Raw genomic sequence first — 21,977 nt, 5'->3', positions numbered from 1 at the left:
TCTGTCTAGGACGAAGTTGAAAGACACGTTTATGAACACCCATACGTACACTGCGGGCGTTCCACCACAGGTTGTCTTTGAAACACAAAACTTCCTGGCGCAGCCCCTCCTATCTGTTCGAACTCGTTCAACGCTTGAGCTAATTCGTCTTCGCTGTCCATGATATGAAGACAATGCATGAGCCAAGGCAAGACTCCTTTTTTATAGATCAAGTGTAACCTTCAATGATCTTGACGTGGACCAATCAGGGATGGGAAAAGGTCTTCTGAGGAGATAGGGGGTATCCCCCGGAGAGACATGTGACCCATAGAGCCAGGCTGATTCGTGGAGATATTCACTTTAAGTGTTGGATGATGCAGAGTGGAGTGTCACAAGGGTCATGGCATCCGATCGTATGAGGCATTTCGTATATCTGGCTGTCTCGAGAAGTCAGTTCGATATGGATAGTGCCGCAGAGTACTATCAAGAATGGACTAAGCAGGAAGATGGAGGATGGAAGAAAGAGTGGAAGAAAACGGAAAAAAAAACCCGTGTCGGAAGACGATGCCTCTTATTGAGAGCTTTTACCTCTGGAACTCCGCGATAGAATTCTGAGGACTAGAGCATTGGAGGATGTAGTGAACCGAAGGAAGCGTTGGGAACCCCTTCATAAAGAGATGTCCCTTCCACCACGCTGCTCTCAACATGGCACGGTACGTTGATTTTGTTTTGTAGGGAATGTAAGCGATGTAGAAACTGATTGGCTCGATTTTGTTTTTGATGTCTTTTAGATGACGGCGACGTACGTAGGAGAATCGACTGTCGTGTTCGAATGTGGGCTTTACCGACTTGATAGACTTTGCCTGTTCGCCCCAGAGGGGTCCCGAATTATGAGGTGTTGGTACTGCCTTTATGGGCTGATGGACTGCCCGGGCTATCGGTATTGTACGGGTGTCTACTGTCGTCGTACGGATGCATACGTTATTTGTTGCCAGTGTCGGGTACCCGTGTACAGGAGGGGACTTCTTTGCATGCCGTTCCAAGCATACTGTCTTTGTCGTTTTTAGGTCATGGTCGTCACGTACGAAAATCGTCACTGGATCGAGTGGCAGTGCCGTTGCAGTTATACGGTCTATACCTGTATCCATCTCTTGGAATGGGCGTTGAGTGAACACGAATATTTTTGTATGATATGTGGGATTGGGAAGTGTACTTGTTTGGACTGGTACCCACACACGGTCTCCTACGGACGTCGTCGTCGTCTGGGTTGTATGATCTGTCATCGTGATATAGGTCATGGTAACCCACCTTGTCGTCGGGATAGAGGTGAATGGTGCCACCATATATGACTGGAATGTTAGATGGTGGTGGCCTATCAGAGGACCTATATCATATCCCGATACATACCAAACAATAAGTTATTCTGGATCAAGTGGGAGTGTCGACAGTGAGACGAGATGACGGCCACATGCATGCACTGTCTTAAGGTCTTGACTAGATTTCGTTGTGTTTGCAACCACTGCCTGGATTGATGTTGGTGTTTTAAGGATCCGAATAGAGTCTCCTACGGACGTCGCCGTCGTCATACTTTCAGTCGTGACCCTATTATTGATTTTTTCCGTTGACTCTCTCTCTTTTCCAGCTGATATGTCTTATGGTAGAAAGAATGATATTTTACACCAATCCGGTTCCTACGCCTAAAGAGCAGCGATTAAGAATACGTTTTGCCTGCGAATCTGGTTTGGACCTTTATCTACGCATGCCCGGACGTCGTCGCCGAGGACGCCGTCGATAGTCGATTCTCCCACCGACGTCATCGTCTCATATATGGCATTGACTCTCTCTCTCTCTCTCTCTCTCTTCCAGTTGATATGTGATATGATGAAAAGAATGATGTTTTTCAACAGTCCGGTTCGTACGGCCAAAGAGTTGCGTTTACGTTTACGGTTCTTTTATGAATCTTTTAGATATTCTGTACTATCGAGAAAAGACTTAGATGTAGGAGAAGACCATTGCGTATGGACCCGCAAGAACAACTGCGAGTTCGTTGTTACTTTGAGACGATACCCCCTTTCTGATTGTAGGAAGGATGTACCTGAAAGATATATATGAAATACATCATATATTGCACTGCAGGTATGAAATCAAAACATGGTTTCATTTGATTTCATACCCACAGTGCAATATATGATGTATTTCATATATATCTTTCACTCATAATTACTTATCACGGGACGTTGTGAACTCAGAAGTGACCATCTCCCAATGTCAGTGGCTTTATAGCTCAGTTGGTTAGAGCATCGCATAGGTATCGCGAGGTTGCGGGTTTAAATGCCGCTTCTCGACGCAATAGAAATTTGCGCTCATCACTGCGAGACAACATGGTTTCATTTGATTAAGGATGTACCTGTTGTGGTTCTTTGGGCCGTCTTCGTATTGCACGTCTCTATTGGGACTCGTTACTGATTCAGATGTATCGTTCCCTCTATTATGAGATGTGGTGCCATCTCGTAACCTTATGTACTCGTTTCTCGGTTCTCCGCGGGCGGACGGGGAAGGAGTTTGAGATCCATATGGAAGTATGGAGGGCAGTGGTGCTTACAGGACCCCGGGAATATAGAGACCTCCACCTACATATGCCTGGACGTCATCGCCGACGGCGCCGTCGATAGTCGATTCTCCCACCGACGTCGCCGTTGTCTTATACATGGTTTTGTTTTTCTAACAACATAGCATTGGTGTCTCATACCAACGTACGGATCGGCGTATTCTGCTAGGAAGCCACGCAATCATAAAGAAGATCTTATCAAATTCGATCTTTGGAATCAGTTTGACGTTTTCTTTTCATAGACCATGACTGTCTACCTTTCTGGGGAATGGTTCATGCTTTGGGAATCTTCATGTTGTCCATTTGGACCTGTGACATGCATACGTTGTCTTGGTGTGATGGCCGGGTCGGAACAGTCCTTGACACACGGACGAAACTGCGGAGGTCCGTATCGACTTGTAGGGAAGCCGGCTTCACTTTTGGATCCCATATAGTGTCCGTATGACTCTCTGTTTTTTTCTCTGTCAGATTATGATACGTGCCGAACGATGCTTTTGTACGTGGAGTGGCAACTTTCATGTTCATGAGAAAAGACCCTATACACCCGAGGTTCCGATGATGTTATTAGAAGAACGATTGACGGGACTGAGTTTTTTCATTGTTTAGGAATCTGTCTTTGTTTTGTACGATGGCTGGCCACCGTGCGAGGATGAAGAGAGACCCGACTTTATATGTAGAGGGTGTCATTGGCGGAGGGAGACGACTCAAGAACGCTTACAGGATGTGGATCATTACTTGTCCATTTCCGGACAATATCACGAAGAGTTTCGATGGACCAGAGCAGAATACTTGCGAGACGTCAATGGATTTTGTTTTTTTGTTGTAGACCATTCTGACCAAGAGCCCTGATTACATGCGGAGGACGAACGGACTTGCGGAGGTTATGTGTATAAGATGTCATATAGAAAGCTATACGACATGGGAGAAAGTATGCAATCATCGATCGTGTTTTGCCACGATACGGATTTTACAACTATAGAGGATCTGACCCGTTGGTGGGGGCAGCGGGTCATCGGGTCATCTCATGTTTTATGAACCGGACATACTTTATGACATGTTTGAGGAAGAGGAGAAACTATCTGGATCCACCTGTATGGCGTCGTCAGGTCATGATCCGAGGTTCCGATGGACATTTTTATTACGGGAGTACCCGGGGACATTTGGATGTGCGTACGGGAAGTTATCACAGTTTTGAACCTCCGTATTGCGCCTGTTCTTCTGAATAGTGTATGTTTGTTTCATAGATGTGTACTGTATCCCGTACCAAGAGGATGAACCGTCCACTGGACCACTATCGACTGGGTTGTCCTACTAGATTTTGGCTGTCACTTGAATGCCTTGAATGTATTGCAACATGGCGTCTTTATACACAGATTCTTCGGCGTCGACGTCCTTTTCATCGGGGTTTCGAAGCTTCAACCATCACCAAAGGAATCCTACCACCACGTTGTCATACCCATATGGGTAAACCACGACCGCGTTGACGCGTTGTGTTCCACCACACGGTACCACTGCATTGACGTACCATCATAGATATGTGCAGTCCGTTTTCTACTCTCTTTTTATAGTCATCGTCTGCGGGTTATCTTACACTTTAGCTTCTCTAGGAATATCTGGCCTTTGTATCTCGGCGGTTTATAGGGTGGGATGTGAGTGTACACAATGGCTGAATCTCCATCTCCATGGCGTTTATCCTGGGCTCGTATCCAGGCTACCATGTCATCGTACCGTTTACGGTGACGTGCTGAAATCCTAGCATTGTTACGCTTCACAGCTGCCACCCCACCGAGTAGGGCGCCGACACCTGCGGCCACCAAAAGTAGAACACCACCACGCGCACACCTTCTACGTTGTCGTCTCTTTCTCCTTTTCATATTCCTCGAAATGGATTGGGGTCTCCAGGATTGATTCTAGCTTGTATCACGCGTTATAATTCAGGATGTCTTCTTAGTTGCTGTTTTATTAGACCGTAATCGGGGGTGGCGTCGTAGTGACCTCAAGCACCCTTGGCTCCCATTCTTTTATACTTTTTGTCTTTTTCCAATTCGTAACCGGCCGCCAGGGCTTTTCCCACGACAGCCAGTAGACCACGTCCACGTTGCGGCCGTCATCGCAGTCGTCGTCGTCATCTAGCTCTGGGCATGGTGGAAAAAGTGAGGGGTTCATGCGTTCGGACATCTCCTTTTATGGCGACGGGTTACTGATTCGGGAAGATGTGCGTCGGACCGTGGGTGTTCCACCGTCTTCATAGACCGTCGTTACCATGTTAGTATGCGTGATGTTACGAATATGATGCCCATCGGTACGTTGACACGTGTCTTGAGACAACAAATCCATTTGGCGTCGTAACCCGTCTTTGTCGAGACGTCGTCCACCTCCACGTCCTCCTTTGCCAGGAGAACCTCCTCCTCCACCAGGAGAACCGCCAGGAGAGCCTCCTCCGCCACCGTCGCCGCCACGTCCTCGACCGGTGGAACCCCGATTATGAGCAGGAGAAGGTGGGAGAGGTCTTCGACGCGGTCGTTTCTGAACCGTCATTGGACGAGAACCGCAGGCTGTAGAAGGTCCACTGGCAGGAAAATCTTGTAAATCTTGATCGGAAATATGATAATTCTTCTGAAGTTGAGCTCTCTGAGCGACTGGGACACTCCCGTCCAATAGAGAACGCATCATGTGTTGCCTTTGGCTAGAAGCGTATTGGTAGGTAAACCATTGGTATCAAGTCCCGCTTCGTTCAAAAGGGCATTCGGACTAGGTGTGGGGACACGACCCTGATCCAACGTCTGCAAAAACTCTTGAATATTGGTCGTGGGCGTTCCGACACCTGCCGGAAACCCTCGCAGTGTCATATCGGGTATGTTGTTTCCCATGCCGGCCGGGGAGGTACGTGGGGTCCTTTGAGTTAGTGGGGAGAACGATCCGGTACCCATCGGAATCTGATCGGCCACCTCTAATCGTTCACTCAGATGTAACAAACGTCCTCCCTGTCTTCAACGTTGGCGTTGAGCACGTTATCGGGTCGACTCCCGTCGTTGTCGTTGTTCACGTTGTTGACGATACTCGTTCAACTTTCGTTGATACTCGGAGGGATCACGTTCGAATTGAAGCTGATCAAACGGGAATCCAGCATTGGATGGAGTGCTCATCTGTGTTTCCACACTTGGGTCGGACCGTCGGCATGTGTCACACAACTGAACAGTCGATACCGATCGTCTGAAGCGGGATGAAGATCTCGAAGAGGCGAAGGACGTCACGCCACCGATCTGGAAAGGCTTGCAAGGCCAAGGCACGAAATCCAGATTGATCCCTTGGATTCTTGAAGATGAAGAGATAATGTGCATTCCTAGAAATGGTCTTGGCATATTTTCCGGGCGGAAACAAGTCTTGACATAAGTACAACACCGTAATATTCTGATGATGGGATTCTCGAGTGAACAAATCCAGGACCCGCTTGTCGTTCCCTCCTTCGTCCATAAGATCGTCTAGCACCAGGGTACCACCCTGACTCTTGCCGAACCACTCTCGGAGATGAGTCATCTCGGGGATCCCTTCGTGAAATCGGATCCCACTACGTTTCATACGATCAAAACGTGGCTGCCACATAGCGTAACAATAATGACACGGTCCCATCTGTCCTCCCTCGAATACACTTCCTTCCATCAACAAGGCTTCGGTCAATTGCGCCTTGCCACTCCCTGAGGGACCGACGATCATCGTACTACTCGGTGTCTGTATCATGATTTACAACAACAACTCGGCCCGCCTGTGTACCGTACTGGCGGGTTGGACTCCTCAAGAGGACTCCTATCCTTGATTTTATACGTGTACGACCCACTATTTATCTACTACAAGACAAAACAAGACAAGACATGTGGTACACCCAAAAATGTTTTTTAATGCATAATCATACGCTCATGCGGCGTACAACATTGATTCGAGGGAAGGGCATTCAACTCGTTCACGATCTGACAACGTACTTGTCGACGAGATATGTCCAGGTTTGACCCTAATTAGATGCACGCGGATTTCAATAAGCGTCATGAAGTGTCCCCTTGCTCTTCTAGCCAACTTCAACATCACTTGCGTTTCAGAATACAGACTATTTATGTCACAAAGTGTCCCCCAAATGATGCTCTTTAAGTGAAGATTAACTGCTGCATTTACCCAAAGCTAAAAATAACGCTAGCCTTTACCCTTACCTTATTGTTGAAAATAGGTAGCAAATGCTTGGACTTAAAGGCACACTTTGTGTTGGATGTCAAAATTGGGCGTACATCTAATTAGGGTCAAACCTGGACATAAGTGTTGTCGACCTACCAATCGGTCGTTGGCTACAAAATCGTTCGGAGAAAATCCTCTGACAAAATCGAGCATCGTTCATCCCCATACCCTTTCCTTCAAGCCGTTCTTTTCAAGGCTTGTAGTGTCTGGTCGTTCCATTGAACAAAGTCCCATTCGTCGTCTAGCCACCTCTCCAAATCTGGAACGTGATAGGGAGTCCGTAACTGTCCATTACTTCACATCTGCCTTTCTCCGTCCACAATCCTAACCAATGTTGTCCCGGGTCCCCTCATGGATCCGTATTGATGGTAATCCGTCCGATGGATAGACCCTGTGAAAGACGCGTTTCAAGACCGGATCGTCCAAAGCTAAATGGCGTAAGGTCACGTCACTCAATGGCACGAATTCCATCGTTTTTTCTTTCCTTCAGCTCACTGGTACTTCTTATAGCTGATGGTACCGCTCGTGCCTACTTTGAAGGTATCTTCAAACTCTCCCCACGCGAGAACGGTGATGTTCTTATTAGGAGAGGCATTAAACTGGATCTCCAAACGGCACTGGCATTTTTGTTTCGGATTTCGATGATGTGGCGAATCGGTATCGCCATTGGGTACATTGTTGAACGTGAACAAGGTACAATTCTTCCCATATCCCCAGTTGCCGGGTTGGATCATGTGCAGACGATGATGCAGCACGGAACCACTCGTTTCCAAGAGACGATGATATCCTACAAGATCTTTCCGCGTATCGGTTCCATTCAATTCCAATATGGATATTCTTCCCCACTGACGACCTGACGGACACTCGGCGCTCCAACGTCTTGGAAGGCATACGGGTAGTACTCCAAATCCCCATTAAACACTTTACTGCCCAACAATCCCACCACCACACGGTCGGGAAGACGTCCTAGAAACACATTGTCCTCCATCCACAAGGTCGTCTTGCCATCAAACGAGAAGGGTCGAATCTCACTTCGGACGATCGGATAATTGGCCCATTGACGCCTTACATCAATTTTAATCATGAGATCGTTGTACACACTGGAATTCAGGTCGACACGACAGATGCAAAAGGTCACTTTAATGTCCCCTCGACCCAAGGTGACATATCTTTTGACCCCAGTACCGCTGGTCTTGGTACCAAGGAGAAGGAAGTCGGGCTTGTTGCAAAAGAGTTCCAGGACAATTTATACATGAGGCGCTAGCAAACGTCCTGTTCGCATGGCTGCCAAATGGGGATACATGATCATCTTAGCTTTGTTGTTTCCGTAAAAAATCTTGGTCGCGGTCTTTAGGGCATTGGTATCGTTGTGCGCCCATCCTGCCGTGGTGGATATGTCGTCGTCGACTCCTGTAGCAGCCAATTGTTCGGTCACGTTCAAATAATTCACCCAACCTTGAGGGGCCAGCAAGGTATTGCCATCGTCTCGACTGTAATTGAATAGCGTTTCGATGAAAGCCTTTTACATGTACGTATCGGTCTGTTCGCTCATCAAGACACCACCCAATCGTAGATTGATTTGTTTGAAGAGTCCATGACCTAGATTGTTGGTGACGTACATAAATTTGGTGTCAGTAGCATCTGAGGCAGCGTTGGTATCGGCTACGATCCCATTGGTTGAAGACGAATTCAACTTCAGTTCTATTTCAAAATAATTGTGTCCCAAATCGATGAACTCGTCCAAGCCAGGAATAGTAAGGGAAATGGGAACGATGCCCATCATGGTTTGACTTTACGGCACCATCCCGTAAGAATCGATGGTTACGTTCGTCGAAGGTACGGTAAACACGTCCAGACTCATTGTCGTCGTATTTGTTGTTTTCTCCTTCTTCTTCTTCTTCTTCGTCTTTGTGGAGATCGTCTTGCTACGTTGGGTATCAGCCAGCCGCCGTACTGAAGTGAAGGATCTCCTCCTTTTATACCAACCGTATTGGTGGACTGACGTCGACGGTACGCCCGTTGACGACGCAACTGCGAATGCACGCTTACGTCGAAAGATGGAAGTCACGCTTCCTTTGGCTTTTTTATGGGCCTGTCGTCCTCTGGCTTTGAGACCGGCTTTCACCAACGATCCCGCTTTTTGTTTCAATCCTCGTTTCAACGACTGTCCCACCACTTCTCCTGCGTCTCCTAACGAACGACCACTCGCTGCAGCTTGAAGTCCCGATTGCATGGGGTTCATTAACACAGGCGATGCAATCTTGATCAGATCTTCGGTAACACCCGATCCCTGTTTGTGACCACGAAGGTACGGGGGATGATACCGTGTCAAACTACCGCCACACATGATGACAATGACGATGGTCTCCCGACAGTGTTCCCTGTTTTTATACTTGCTGGGACGGCCGTGCCCGGAATTGGAAGGTGACAATGGTTCTACTGCCTTTGGCAAAATCCACCAGGTTTCCATTACTCTCGCCCAAACTGACTTCGATCTTATCCAAATACTCTCGACGCATGGGCATCCATTGAGTGTGGATCGGTTTGAAGTAGACCACACCCGATCCATCTTGTCGGTAATGCACTTCTCGTGTCAGCGGATGCTCGGAATCCCCCATAAAGTTACTGCTCACCACATCCGAATACACGAACAAGGTCTGCGACTTTTGGGACGCCGACTGACCAAAAGCAACAGTCAAGTTCATGAATCGACATGCCACGGTCTGACTCAAATAGGGTCTTTCCCCTGGAACGTACTTCCAGTAACGTGGAGCACCACTGGCCTGGGACAGTTCTGTGACGAGCTGTCTATACATTCTTTTGTTGTCTTTTTCGTAAAACGAATACTCGAGGTTAGGACCCAGAGTCACTTTTCCAGGGATATCCTTCTGGATCCATCCCATGTTGTAGGCCAAAGGAAACTGAATCAGGAAGGTCATGACACCATTGCTGAGCGATCCCACGTCTGCCACTTTCTTCCTCTCGAGGATGAGTTCCTCACCCTCCCATCGAAACGTGGGAAGTTGGGTATTGTAGGCGTACTCCATATTGCTCGTCACCAATTCCTTTTGCACCTTTCTGTCTAGTTCCTCTATCACTTCCATCATGAATCCGACCCCATCGACGATCTCGGATTTGCGTTGGAGAAGAGGCGTCTTCTTCACATGACTTGTTTTCAATTCCATCTTCTCAGGGGACGTTCTCGAGTCCTTCACATGTCGTCCTAACACCGTGTCGTCAATATTGTCCAAGATCCTAGACATGTTCACTCCTACACTTTGACCATCCGGCCACGTTGTTGTACAATCTTTTCCACACGGAATAAAGCTTCGTTCGGGACGGTGACCTTCTGAACGGCTTGTTAGTAGAAACTACCTTCTAAAGGAGTTCCGTCCCATTCTTTCAATTTATACGTAACGATGGGTCCGGGTACCACTCGTTGTACCACAAACACTTCTTCCGTCCATCCAGGCAAATATCCTTTCTTGAAAGGACGATGTTTCTTACTGAGTCGGACACGATCGCCTGCCTTGAGTTTCGGATGAGGACGCCATTTCATTCGTTTGCCATACAAGGTGGTCCACACTGCCGCCTCATTCTTATCCGTTACGTCGCGTGATGCCATCCCAATACTCCGATGAACACTCCGGCTGTATCCATCGAGGAATTGGGGCAATACGTTTAGATGCGTTCGTGTATTACGAGCCGTGAAATAACGATACATGCGTTGCTTTAACGTACGATTAAATCGTTCGACCACGGACGCTTTGGCATCTCCGTGCGTCGAAAAATGATGAATGCCTTCTTTTTCCAACATGCGTTTGAAGGGCGCATTGTAAAACTCTTTCCCTTCATCGGTTTGTAAACGTAGCGGTTTTCGTCCACTTTGTCGCAAAATCCTCTCAAAGGCTTCCGTCACGCCTACTCCCGTCTTGTTCTTGATGGGTATGGCCCATGCATACTTGGACAACACATCGATCACCGTCAGCAGATGCCGATTTCCCCCATTCAATTTCTTAAGAGGCTGTATCTCCGCCAGATCTGCTTGCCATTGATCGTCCTTGTAAAACACCAAGACGGGAGAGGTTTGGAAGCGTCAATGTACCGGTCGGTGAAGCGTATAGGCCAATTCGCCCTGCAATTCTTCTCAAGCCTCCTTCAAGGTCAATCCTTGCGCCTTGGCATATCTAGCCACACCACTTAAGGCTCCAGGGGTTCCAGGATCCGTGTAAGCCGTGACGCCTGACGCACGGTTGTTCCGTTTGCGTTTCGGCATGACTTGGTGAGGAGAAGTCGGACCGCCAATTCCAAGACACTAAGAAGGTCCTTGACATAACGCTGCTCCAGGGTCTGCCACATATGATAGGCTCTGTTGGGTCCGACGGTTCTCGTCAATCACATAAGATACACGACAAAGTGAGACCATTTATAGTCCGCCTCTCGTTTCATAGCTGCGAACTCGGCGATGGCATCGATAGGTTCTTTGGTTGGAAACCCATCCCATTGATCGTCCCCGCCAAGACATTTCACGAGTTCCCGACAAACCCACATCAAGATCGACCAACGCAGTCGTCGTCCGTACTCGCGATAAGGGAGATCTACCAATCGTTCTAGACCCACCCTCAATACGCGACCACCCAGTTCAGCACACGACATCATCAACACTACACAATTTCAACATTCAATTTTATCTATACTTTTTTTTTACTACAAGGTCAAATCCATGAAACATGCTTTCAGAAGATCAAGGGTGATGGGTTGGGTCTTCTCCAAACGCTTGCACCATCACCATGTCCTCTTGATCATGTCTTGGCCACGCCGGAACTTCTCTTGTTCTTCTCTTTCGGTTTCTTTGGCTCTGAGATAATCGTACCCACTCAATCGTCTCTTGAGGATACTGTTGGACCATTCGCTATCCACCCACTAGAAAAACTTGCAAGACTCATCTTGTCTACAGGCCAGGAAAAACCGACCCTTATTGGGCGACTCTGGGTTCACAGTCCATGACAGACGGGTCTTCTCATTGTGGAAACAATTCCAGGGTCCTCGTCGTATGTCTAAATGAAGCTGTGCCTCAATGGCATCGGTCCAGGTTTGCATTCGATTGGCACCCATCACCCAGAAAGGACATACATCATCGAAATCTCGACAGTACATGTACGGGGTCCCATTCTTGGACAACCCTCCACTCAAAGGGGTAGCATGAAACGGACACAGCACGTCTCCTGAGGGTTGAATGAGAGGGGGTGAGAATTGTGACGACACTGGTGATACATTCAAAGGTGTTGGTGGTGGTGGTACAGGTTCAGGAGAAGGCCAAGGAGTCGTCACAGTGGCGGGTTCCAACAGTACACCCACATCCTGTTGATGCACCATTCCTTCAGCCAATTTCACAGGTCCTTGAGGTGGTACTAGCGATGGTGGTGGTGAAATGGGTTTGACCGCCATCATCATTTCTTCGTAGGAAGGCAACTCGAGTGGTACGGAGGCTAGAAGCACATTCAACTCTCGGGGGGCTTCATTGAGCTCCTCCTCTTTCTTCTGTTTGTGTTCTCTCCGTTTAACACCTGCTTTCTGACGAGCTTCTTTGTAAATCTTTACAGGCGATTCTGCCAACTGACGAACAGGTCTCTTTCCTTTCACGAGTGTACTCTTCTTCTTCATACTCATCATGTCCCATCCACTCATCGTTCTTGTGACGGTCCTCGCTCGGGCGACATCCCCTTTTATAACCCTCCGAACGTGTCTATCCCGTGAACGATGGTTCACGAGGATGTCACGTGGACGAGCCTTATAAAAGGTCGTATCTTCTGACCTAACACAACCACATCATGTCTCATACAGATGCAGCCACACAAACGGAAGAAGATTCTACGACCTTAAGACTCCTCAATCGTGGAGATGCAAGGGTTGTCGGTACGACAAGAACCAATTACCCTTATTGGCTTTGAAAACGTGGGCACCGGACAGAAATTTTTGTGAATGCTGATATGTCTTTGACGCCGCCCACGATCCCTACCCAGATGTCGGTGACTTCTACTCCGAACGGGACATGCCCGATCGCTACTACTTCCCCGGCTACGGCTTCCCCGACGACGACGACCACTCACCCTCTCAATGAAGTGTCCATTTTCATCGATCTGGAATATTTTTGCAGCGAACGTCAAATCTTGCCCAGAGAACTCGGATGGTGTGACCATACTGGAATCCATCACGGGTCCATTCACTACAGACCTAGTGTGGAATGGCCCAATCTGTCAGCCAAAGATCGACGTACGGCTCATCATGTCTCCAGACAGGTCCATGGTCTCCCCTACTATCCACGAGAATCCTATCATGTAGCCAGTGAACTCGTGGCGGACGTACGTCTCTATTAACAATTCAGGACCCCCCAACGTTTTCTGGTAGCCTACAAGGGCGGTCACGAAGGCACTTGGCTACAAACCTGGCAGATTCCTCACCTCGATCTAGAGACTCCAGGATGTCCCAAGTTCGAAGATCTACCACGTCTAAGTTCAGTGAGCTCTTGTGGACAACACGACTGTCCCTTAGAACTCCATTGCCTTCAAGTCGAATGCTACCATTTCGTTCAGAGGATGCGATATCAGCGTCTGTTGTCTTACGACAAACGTTACATCAATCACGAACGAACTCAAAGATTCCTAGCCAGCCAAAAACACTCTATACCCTTACGTCCCGCCCAGAGGACTTATCCTCAACCCAAGTTTCGTTTCCTTAAGGAACATATGTCAAACAACAAGATGCAATAAACATATGTTTTAATTGCAAACGGTGTCTTTCGTCTGACAATCTACGAAGATCATGAAATACAGGCGAATCCATTTCTCTAAGGTATCTCTGGTACAATTCTTCCTGGGTCCTTCGGTTAAAGTTAAGCCACTCTATAAAATGACGATGAGGAAACCGGTACTCCCACCATACAATAAACCGACAGTTCTGGGAAGCATTCTCCACTCTAATAAACAGAATATTAAAAATGTCAGTGGTGTAATAGTCTTTCCAACATGGATAAATCATCATCCCCAATCTCCACAAAGTCAAACCTGTCTTCCTCGTCGCTGTCATCCGACATAATGTATAACGCCTCGGGTTCTGTATCCAGTTCCCATATGGTGCGTGTCACAGCATCAAACACTTGATGTAGGACGCCCTCGTGTTCATCAGAAGGGTAGCCCTGCTTATCATTGCCATTTAGATAAACATCTCTGCAATGAGGGCAGCACCAATGGTGTCGACTCATCCACCATGTAAACAAACAGGCTACATGTATTGTTTGGTGACAACAACCCATGTCCACAGAGAGTTCAGGGCGTACATGACATCCATGAATCCCTTGGGGTAGTTCCCTGCTGAGCTTATTCAAAAACTCTGCCACCTTCTTGTTGCTTTCAAGTTCGTACACATCTTCGTTACATACGATGCATGGGAATTCTCTGGTGTCCTCCACAACGAGAAATTGGGCTGTGGGTTTCACCTTCTCGACCCAACGAAGCGCCGCCTTCATCTCTGCTTCCTTGTCTTCTTTTCGTTTCGGTTGATCTTGTCGGATTGAGACACTAAAAGTGGGACCCCTCATCGCCATCACGTTGACAATGGTGCGATTCCGTTCTTCTTGTTGTACTCTTCTCATATTTCTACTAAGCTACAAACAACTACCCATAGATGTCGCAAAAGAACAATCACATCGGTCTCTCCATCTCATCGCCTCTTTTAAGTCTCCCTTGCCCTCGTTCTCATGAGGAGACCTTTCCTGAGGGGATACCCCCCATCCCCCCTCTTCTGGGTCACCTGACCGGTCAGGTACTCCTATAAGAGAAAGCACCCATCATCTTCGATAGTCATTCTCTTCTTCACATTCTACTCAGATGCTTCGTCAATATGCCACCATACACGCGCTTGCAAGCTGGAAGGGCAAGGCAGACCGAACGCCACAGGCGGTTGATGTCACGCCTCCTGGAACTCTACCAACATTTACAGGAGAACAGGTCACAAAGACAACCAATGTCTGATATGCCTGGAATACTTCCTAACGGAACCACATGCCTTAGAACATCTAGCATTCACAGCCATCTGCCGTCATCTAGGGAGCAAGAGGAACCAAAAGTACCGGTCACTCCCCATGCAAATGTTTTGTTGCAAACAGATGCTACACGACAGATGTCTCTATGCCTTCCTATCCACCCATTACTGGTATAACCATCGGAACCAGAGGGAAGAATGGAAGTGTCCTCACTGTAGGACAGGTTTGATACTGGTGGCCTCACGGCATTTCCCGGACCTTGCCATGGAATCCACACCACTCAACCGCAACAATGTCTGGAGGAACTTGTTCGACAGTTAGGGACACTACCAGCACCCGTCCTCCCCAAGACACTCTATCCTTTATTTATGGATCCGTTGACAACCTTCATGTACTACCAGAACATTGTGTCACCCTCGAAGAAACATTTTGTCATCAGTTTTTCATTGTTATTTCTCTTTTTATTTGGGTAGTGGGTTCTGGATCCCACTACCATATTTTTTAGGGACGAGGTTAGGCACCAGGCCTCCTCAAACGTTCCCGTTCGTCATTAGGCTGGCATTCATTAAACCGTTTATGATTCGTCAAAAAATACATTTGGTGTGTGTTTACATGATACCCTAACCCAACGTCACTCAGGAGAGAGGGGTTACTCCATCTTGTTTTTGGTGGACTTTGACCCCAATCCTTAAGCAATCAAATCGCTTCATTTTCACGTGTGCACGTGATAATGGCCGCCCTGATGACGTCATCAAAATTTTAACCAATCGGAAGCCTCGTTGTATCGGGATTAACCAATCAGAAACCTCCTTTCATATATGGCCTATATCAGCCCATAGTACTACTCTTGGGCCCAAAACGATGGTACGACTTGCGACATGGAACGTCCGCACAATGTTTGAAACTGGTAAGACGGCACAGGTTACGAAGGAGATGAAAAGATATGACCTGGATATCCTTGGTGTTAGTGAATGTAGATGGACTGGCGCAGGAAGGAAGAAGACAAGTGATGGCCTTACACTTTTGTTTTCTGGGAAGAAAAATGCACATGCAAATGGTGTTGCCCTTATCATCAACAGAAGTATAGAAAAGACCCTCATTGAATGGGAACCTGTCAGCGATAGAATCATCAGAGCAAGGTTCCATTCCAAATATTGTAAGCCTACTATACTACAATGTTATGCCCCTACTAACGAGGCCGAACATGAGGTAAAAGACGACTGGTATGAACAGCTCCAGTATGAAGTATCCAAAGTCCCTCAACACGACTTGCTCCTGATAATGGGAGATATTAATGCTAAAGTTGGCCTGGACAACAGCAGCTGCAAAGCTGCTATGGGGAAGCATGGCTGTAGGAGTATTAATGACAATGGAGAAAGGCTGTTTAATTTTTGTCTGAACAATAACCGTATAATAGGGGGTACAATCTTCCCCCACAAGATCATTCACAAACTGACTTGGAAATCCCCCGATGGTCGTACAGTCAATCAGATCAACCACGTAACAATCAACAAGAAGTGGAGGAGATCCCTTCTGGATGTAAAAGTATATCGGGGTGCAGATGTAAGCAGTGATCACTACATGTTTGCCAAAATTAAGCTAAAGCTTATGGCTGTAGACTCCAATAAACAATGCAGGAGAGTGTATGACATCAACCGATTGAAATCGCAAGAGATCAGAAGAAACTTCGGCATTGAGTTTAAGAACAGGTTTGCTGCACTCGCCGCTCTTGAGGATGAAATAGATCAGGACCCAGTGGAGTGTTCATGGAATCGATTCAAGGAGTCGTATGCTGATGCTGCAAAGAAAACTGTTGGCTTTAAGAAAAAGAAGACCAAGAAATGGTTATCAGCTGAAACTCGGGCCAGATTAGAAGCTAGAAGGAAGACAAAGGAGAAGATGTTGAATGCTAAATCGTCAAGGCAGATTGAACGAACACAGCAGGAGTATAAGATCAGAGATAGGGAAGTCAAGCGCAGTGCAAGAAAGGACAAGAGGAACTTCATCAAGAAACTGGCTAGCGAAGCTGAGGAAGCAGCAGAGAAGAAAGATTTTGGAACAATTTACAAGGTCACTAAGCAGCTTTGTGGCAACATCACTAATCACAGCATGCCAGTAAAAGACAAGCAGAGGCAGATGATAACAACAGAAAGGGAGCAAGCTGCTAGGTGGGTGCAACACTTTGAAGAAGTCCTTAACTGGCCAGACCCAGAGGAACCAGCATGTTACGAAAAGTAGTATTGCGTGACAAGCGTTACTGTCTAGACGCTTCCCGAGAGTTCGTCGTAGTTTGTTTAATTTTAGGTTCGTGCATAAGCGTTTCTAAATCGGTGTGTTTTGTAATCTTTCTATAATTAGAATGATTACTAATTTAGAAAGTTCTAGAAATTTATTGTCAGAGTATATAAGTAGACGAGTCCAAGCGGAGTGTTTTTCTAACTAGTTTTTCACAAGCGAAGAGAGTTGGCGTTGGCCGTGTTTATTCAAGTGTGACAGAAGCAGTGTTTATTCAAGTTGGCGGAGGCCGTGTAAGTTTATTGAGTACGTGTTATTCAGAGTGTTACTTCGTGGAAACTACGTTCATTTTGGAATAAATCTTCTTGTTGTTGTTCCGACAACCCTGGTTCAGATTAGTTTGCAAACTACCTTTCCTCAAAACACACGAACTCGTAACATTGGGGGTTTGTCCGGGAGAGGAATTCATTTGTTTGCCTACTACAGAAACCAGGAAAGGACAATTCAAGAAGGAGTTACAGCTAAAGTAAGAAGAACTGTACAAGAGAGTATATTGTGTTTTTGTTGTGAAATACTGCTATGGAAATGGAAAAGCTTTTGCAGATGGGGAAAGAATTCGGATTGCAAGGAGAAAAGCTGCTCGAGTTTGTAGAGAAGCAACAAAAGTTAGAACAAGAAAGAAGGAGGGAAGAGGAAGAAAAAAGAAGGGAAGAGGAAGAAAAACAAGAAAAACGAAGACAATTGGAGGAAGAAAGAGAAGAAAAGCGTAGGCGGTTTGAAGAAGAAAAGGAAGAGAAACGTCGATTACTTGAAGAAGATAGAAGAAGAGAAGACGAAGAGAGAGAAACTAGACGACAAGAACGCGAACTAAGAAAATTGGAGATGGAAGCCGAGCTGTTGAAACAGAAAGAGGCTATTGAAGCGGCAAGACGAGAACAGGAGCTGGACATTGCACGTTTGGCTGTGGAGAATGCTGACGGACGTTCTGAAGTGAGAGAGGATCGGGCTAAGGCACCTAAACTCCCCTCGTTTGTTGATGGTAGAGACGATTTGGACGCGTATTCGCAGAGGTTCGAGAGATTTGCCGAGACAGCTAAGTGGAAAAAAGATGGATGGGCATCGAAGCTCAGTGCTCTGTTGTCTGGACGGGCACTAGAAGTGTATTCACGTCTATCGGAGGACGCAGCTAAGGATTATGACAAGGTAAAGATTGCGTTAATGAAGAGATATGACCTTACCGAAGACGGCTATCGTCGAAAATTTAGAGCATCCAAACCAGAAGTTGACGAAAGTCCGGAGCAGTTTATTGTGCGACTGGACAGATACCTGTTACGTTGGCTAGAGCTCTCGGATACTGCGCAATCCTTTGATGGTCTTAAGGACTTGATCGTGAAAGAACAATTTATTGACTCTTGCCCTAAGGATTTGGCAATTCACCTACAAGAAATGGCACCTGAGACTCTACCAAAGATTGCGAAGATCGCTGACCAGTAATTGGAGGCTCATGGTAAACATTTGTTCAGCTCAGCGAGCAGAAAACCAACAGTGCAGCCTGAGAGGGACGAGACCAAGAACATGCAGATTAATCCACCAGCTCTGCATTGCTTTAAGTGCAACACCCGAGGTCATAAAGCTGTCAACTGCCCAACCCTAACAAGAAAGTGTTTCCTATGTGGCAAGCAGGGTCATGAAGCTAGAAACTGTCGATCAGGTGGACGCAGATCAGGAGGACAAAGTAAGGATGGTAACCCTGGGCAGCGTGGTCAAGTGAGTGCCAGTTGTTTAGTTCAACCACCTGAGGTTAAACCTACTGTTGAAGAAATTAAGGCCTGTATTAAAGATGATAAGCTGCTGTTAGCCTGTGGTAAGAAGATTCCATTGTTAAGTAGTGCTTGCGTTGAACCGTTAACTGGAGTGAGAAGTAAAATGCCAGTCTTGAAAGGTAGAGTTGGAGAGAAGCCCGTTGATGTCCAGAGAGATACTGTTTGTAGTGGAATTGTAGTAAAGAGTGACCTTGTGTCTGAGTATCAGTTTACTGGCGAAATTAATGTTATGCTGCTCATTGACAATACGGCAAGGAAAATTCCCATCGCAAAGATTGATGTTGATACACCTTATCTCAAGGGCTAAGTGGAAGCGCAGTGTCTTCCCGATGCTGTTTATGATTTAATTATTGGTAATGTACCAGGCGCAAGAGCTGCTGACGACCCAGACCCACGCTGGCAAGTTCCTGTAGAAGAAGCTTGTGCTGTAACCACGGGAAGTCAAGCTAAGAAAGCTGGAGAACATATTCCGTTGAAGGTACCAGATACCAAAGAAAGTCCTGTAGTTGATAGAGAAAAGCTTAAGCAGATGCAGCGTGATGACGAGAGCCAACAGAAATTTTGGGAGAAAGATGACGTAGTTGTGAGAGGCCAGGCTGAGACTTCATTTGAAGTGAAAGGTGGAGTTCTGTACCGCGTCTACAAGCACCCTTATGTGAACGGAGGTAAACCCCTGAAGCAGGTTATGGTTCCTGTGCAGCTGAGAAGTCGAATAATGGAACTAGCGCACGGATCGATCATGGGAGGTCACATGGGAATAAAGAAAACGACCGATAAGATTCAAAGCGCGTTCTATTGGCCAGGCATTCAAGGGGACGTGACTCGTTATTGCAAGTCCTGTGATGTATGTCAGAAGACAGTTAACAAGGGTTCCGTACCGAAGGTTCCCCTAGAGAAGATGCCATTAATTGACAAGCCGTTTAAGAGAGTAGCAATCGACCTGGTTGGACCTATTGTTCCCCCGCGTCCGGCCAGTCATAGGTATATCTTGACATTGGTCGACTTTGCAGCTCGCTATCCTGAAGCTGTCCCGCCGAAGAACATTGATACTGAGACTGTGGCAGAAGCGTTGGTGGATATCTTTAGCCGTTTGGGAGTGCCTGAAGAGATCTTGAGCGACCTTGGTACGCAATTCGTCTCTGAGTGTATGAAGGAAGTGACGCGACTTTTGAGCATTAAACAGCTCACCACGACCCCATATCATCCTATGTGTAATGGCCTGACGGAAAAGTTTAATGGAACAATGAAGAGCATGTTAAAGAGATTGTGCAGTGAACAGCCAAGACAGTGGCATCGCTATATTAACCCGTTGCTGTTTGCATATCGTGAAGTTCCTCAGGAGTCTACTGGTTTTTCTCCGTTTGAGTTGCGGGATGGAAGAGCTGTCAGAGGACCAATGTTTATTCTCAAAGAGCTTTGGACGAAAGAGCTGGAGGAGCCTGAAGTAAAGAACAGCTATCAGTATGTGTTTGAGCTACGCGAGAAGCTTGAAGATACCCTCAAACTGGCGCACACCGAGCTTCAGAAAGCCCAGAACAAAGGCAAGCATTATTACGACCGGAAGACTAGAGTCAGGCAGTTTGTACCTGGAGATAAAGTGTTAGTGCTGCTGCCGACCGACCACAACAAGCTCCTAATGCAGTGGAAAGGTCCATTTGAGGTTAGTGCTGTAGTTGGTCTCAATGATTATAGAGTGAGAGTCAAAGGAAAAGAGAGAGTTTACCATGCTAATCTACTGAAGAAGTATTTTGAGCGAGAGGATCCTGTTTCCGTTGGAGCAGTTACTGTTGAAACGAACGCTAACATTTGTAAGAACGAACCTGTTGAGAGTGAAGTAGAAGAAATTGACCCTGTGGATAGTGTTGATTTTCTGGAGATTGGTGGTTATGTCGCGAAAGAGTCAGTCAATGATGTGGCCATAGGAGAGAACCTTTCTCATGAGCAAAGAACAGAGTTCATGGATCTTGCAAATGAGTTTCAAAGCTTGTTCACAGAAGCCCCAGGCACAACAAGCTTGGCTCAGCATCATATCAAGCTTACATCCGACCAACCAGTTAGATCAAGACCATACCCAGTACCGTATAGCTTAAGAGAATCGCTGAACAAGGATATTACAGACATGATGAAGATGGGAGTTATAAGAGAATCAAGTTCGCCCTATTCTTCTCCTGTTGTAGTTGTTAAGAAAAAAGACAACTCAAATCGTGTGTGCGTGGACTATCGTAAACTGAACAAGTTAACCGTGTTTGATCCGGAGCCTATGCCAACTGCTGAGCATTTGTTCCAGAAGTTGAATGGTGACAAGTATTTTACCAGAATTGATCTGAGCAAGGGCTACTGGCAAATTTCTATTCCTGAGGAGGATATACCGAAGACCGCTTTTGTGACGCATGAAGGATCGTATAAATTCCTGAAAATGCCGTTTGGTATGATCAACTCCGCAGCGACCTTAAAGAGAGCCATGAAGAAGCTATTGTGTGGACTGGACAACGTTGAATTTTATTGGGATGACATTTTGGTTCACACCCGTACGTGGGAAGAGCACATCAAGGCGCTTCGAGAGTTGTTTAGAAGATTATTAGCTGCTGGAATGACCATAAGACCGACTAGATGTCTTTTTGGAGTCAACACCATTGATTTTCTTGGTCACCGTTTGGAGGAAGGGTTAATTGGTCTTCATGAAGACAACGCGACAAAGATTAGAGATGCTCCAAGACCAACTACTAAGAAGCAGATAAGATCGTTCATGGGTTTGGCTGGATATTACAGAGATTTTATCCCCAACTTCGCAGCATTAGCAGCCCCGCTGTCAGACCTCACGCGTAAAGGCCAACCTAACAAAGTTGAATGGGGTGAGGCACAGGAGAAAGCCTATCAGAGTATCAAGGCCCTCCTAACAAAGGAACCAGTCCTTCGACTGCCAGATTCAAGGAAAACCTACTTTCTGCAGACCGATGCTTCCGACAGTGGTATTGGCGCTGTATTAATGCAGAAACATGATGGCAAGCTATTCCCCGTTTGCTACGCAAGTAAGAAATTGTCAAGTGCAGAGCGCAATTATTCAACCATC

General features: G+C 46.7%; 1 protein-coding gene and 1 pseudogene across 1 annotated transcript; one reads left to right on the top strand and one right to left on the bottom strand.

Moving 5' to 3' along the window:
- Positions 1 to 4,771: 4,771 nt before the first annotated feature.
- LOC138039694 (protein no-on-transient A-like) lies at positions 4,772 to 5,257 on the bottom strand. Its single transcript, XM_068885539.1, has one exon. The coding sequence runs from the start codon at positions 5,255 to 5,257 to the stop codon at positions 4,772 to 4,774; it is 486 nt and encodes a 161-aa protein (XP_068741640.1).
- Positions 5,258 to 16,130: 10,873 nt separating this feature from the next.
- Positions 16,131 to 16,705, top strand: LOC138041799 (craniofacial development protein 2-like; annotated as a pseudogene).
- The last annotated feature ends 5,272 nt before the right edge of the window (positions 16,706 to 21,977 follow it).

Source organism: Montipora capricornis, chromosome 3, assembly GCF_036669925.1.
Source record: "Montipora capricornis isolate CH-2021 chromosome 3, ASM3666992v2, whole genome shotgun sequence".
Lineage (NCBI taxonomy): Eukaryota > Metazoa > Cnidaria > Anthozoa > Scleractinia > Acroporidae > Montipora > Montipora capricornis.
Note: the sequence above shows the minus strand (reverse complement) of the source record. Positions and strands in the feature narration are given on the sequence as shown.

Coding starts and splice junctions, on each gene's coding strand:
- LOC138039694 (XM_068885539.1), bottom strand. CDS start 5,257: ATGCGTTCTCTATTGGACGGGAGTGTCCCAGTCGCTCAGAGAGCTCAA.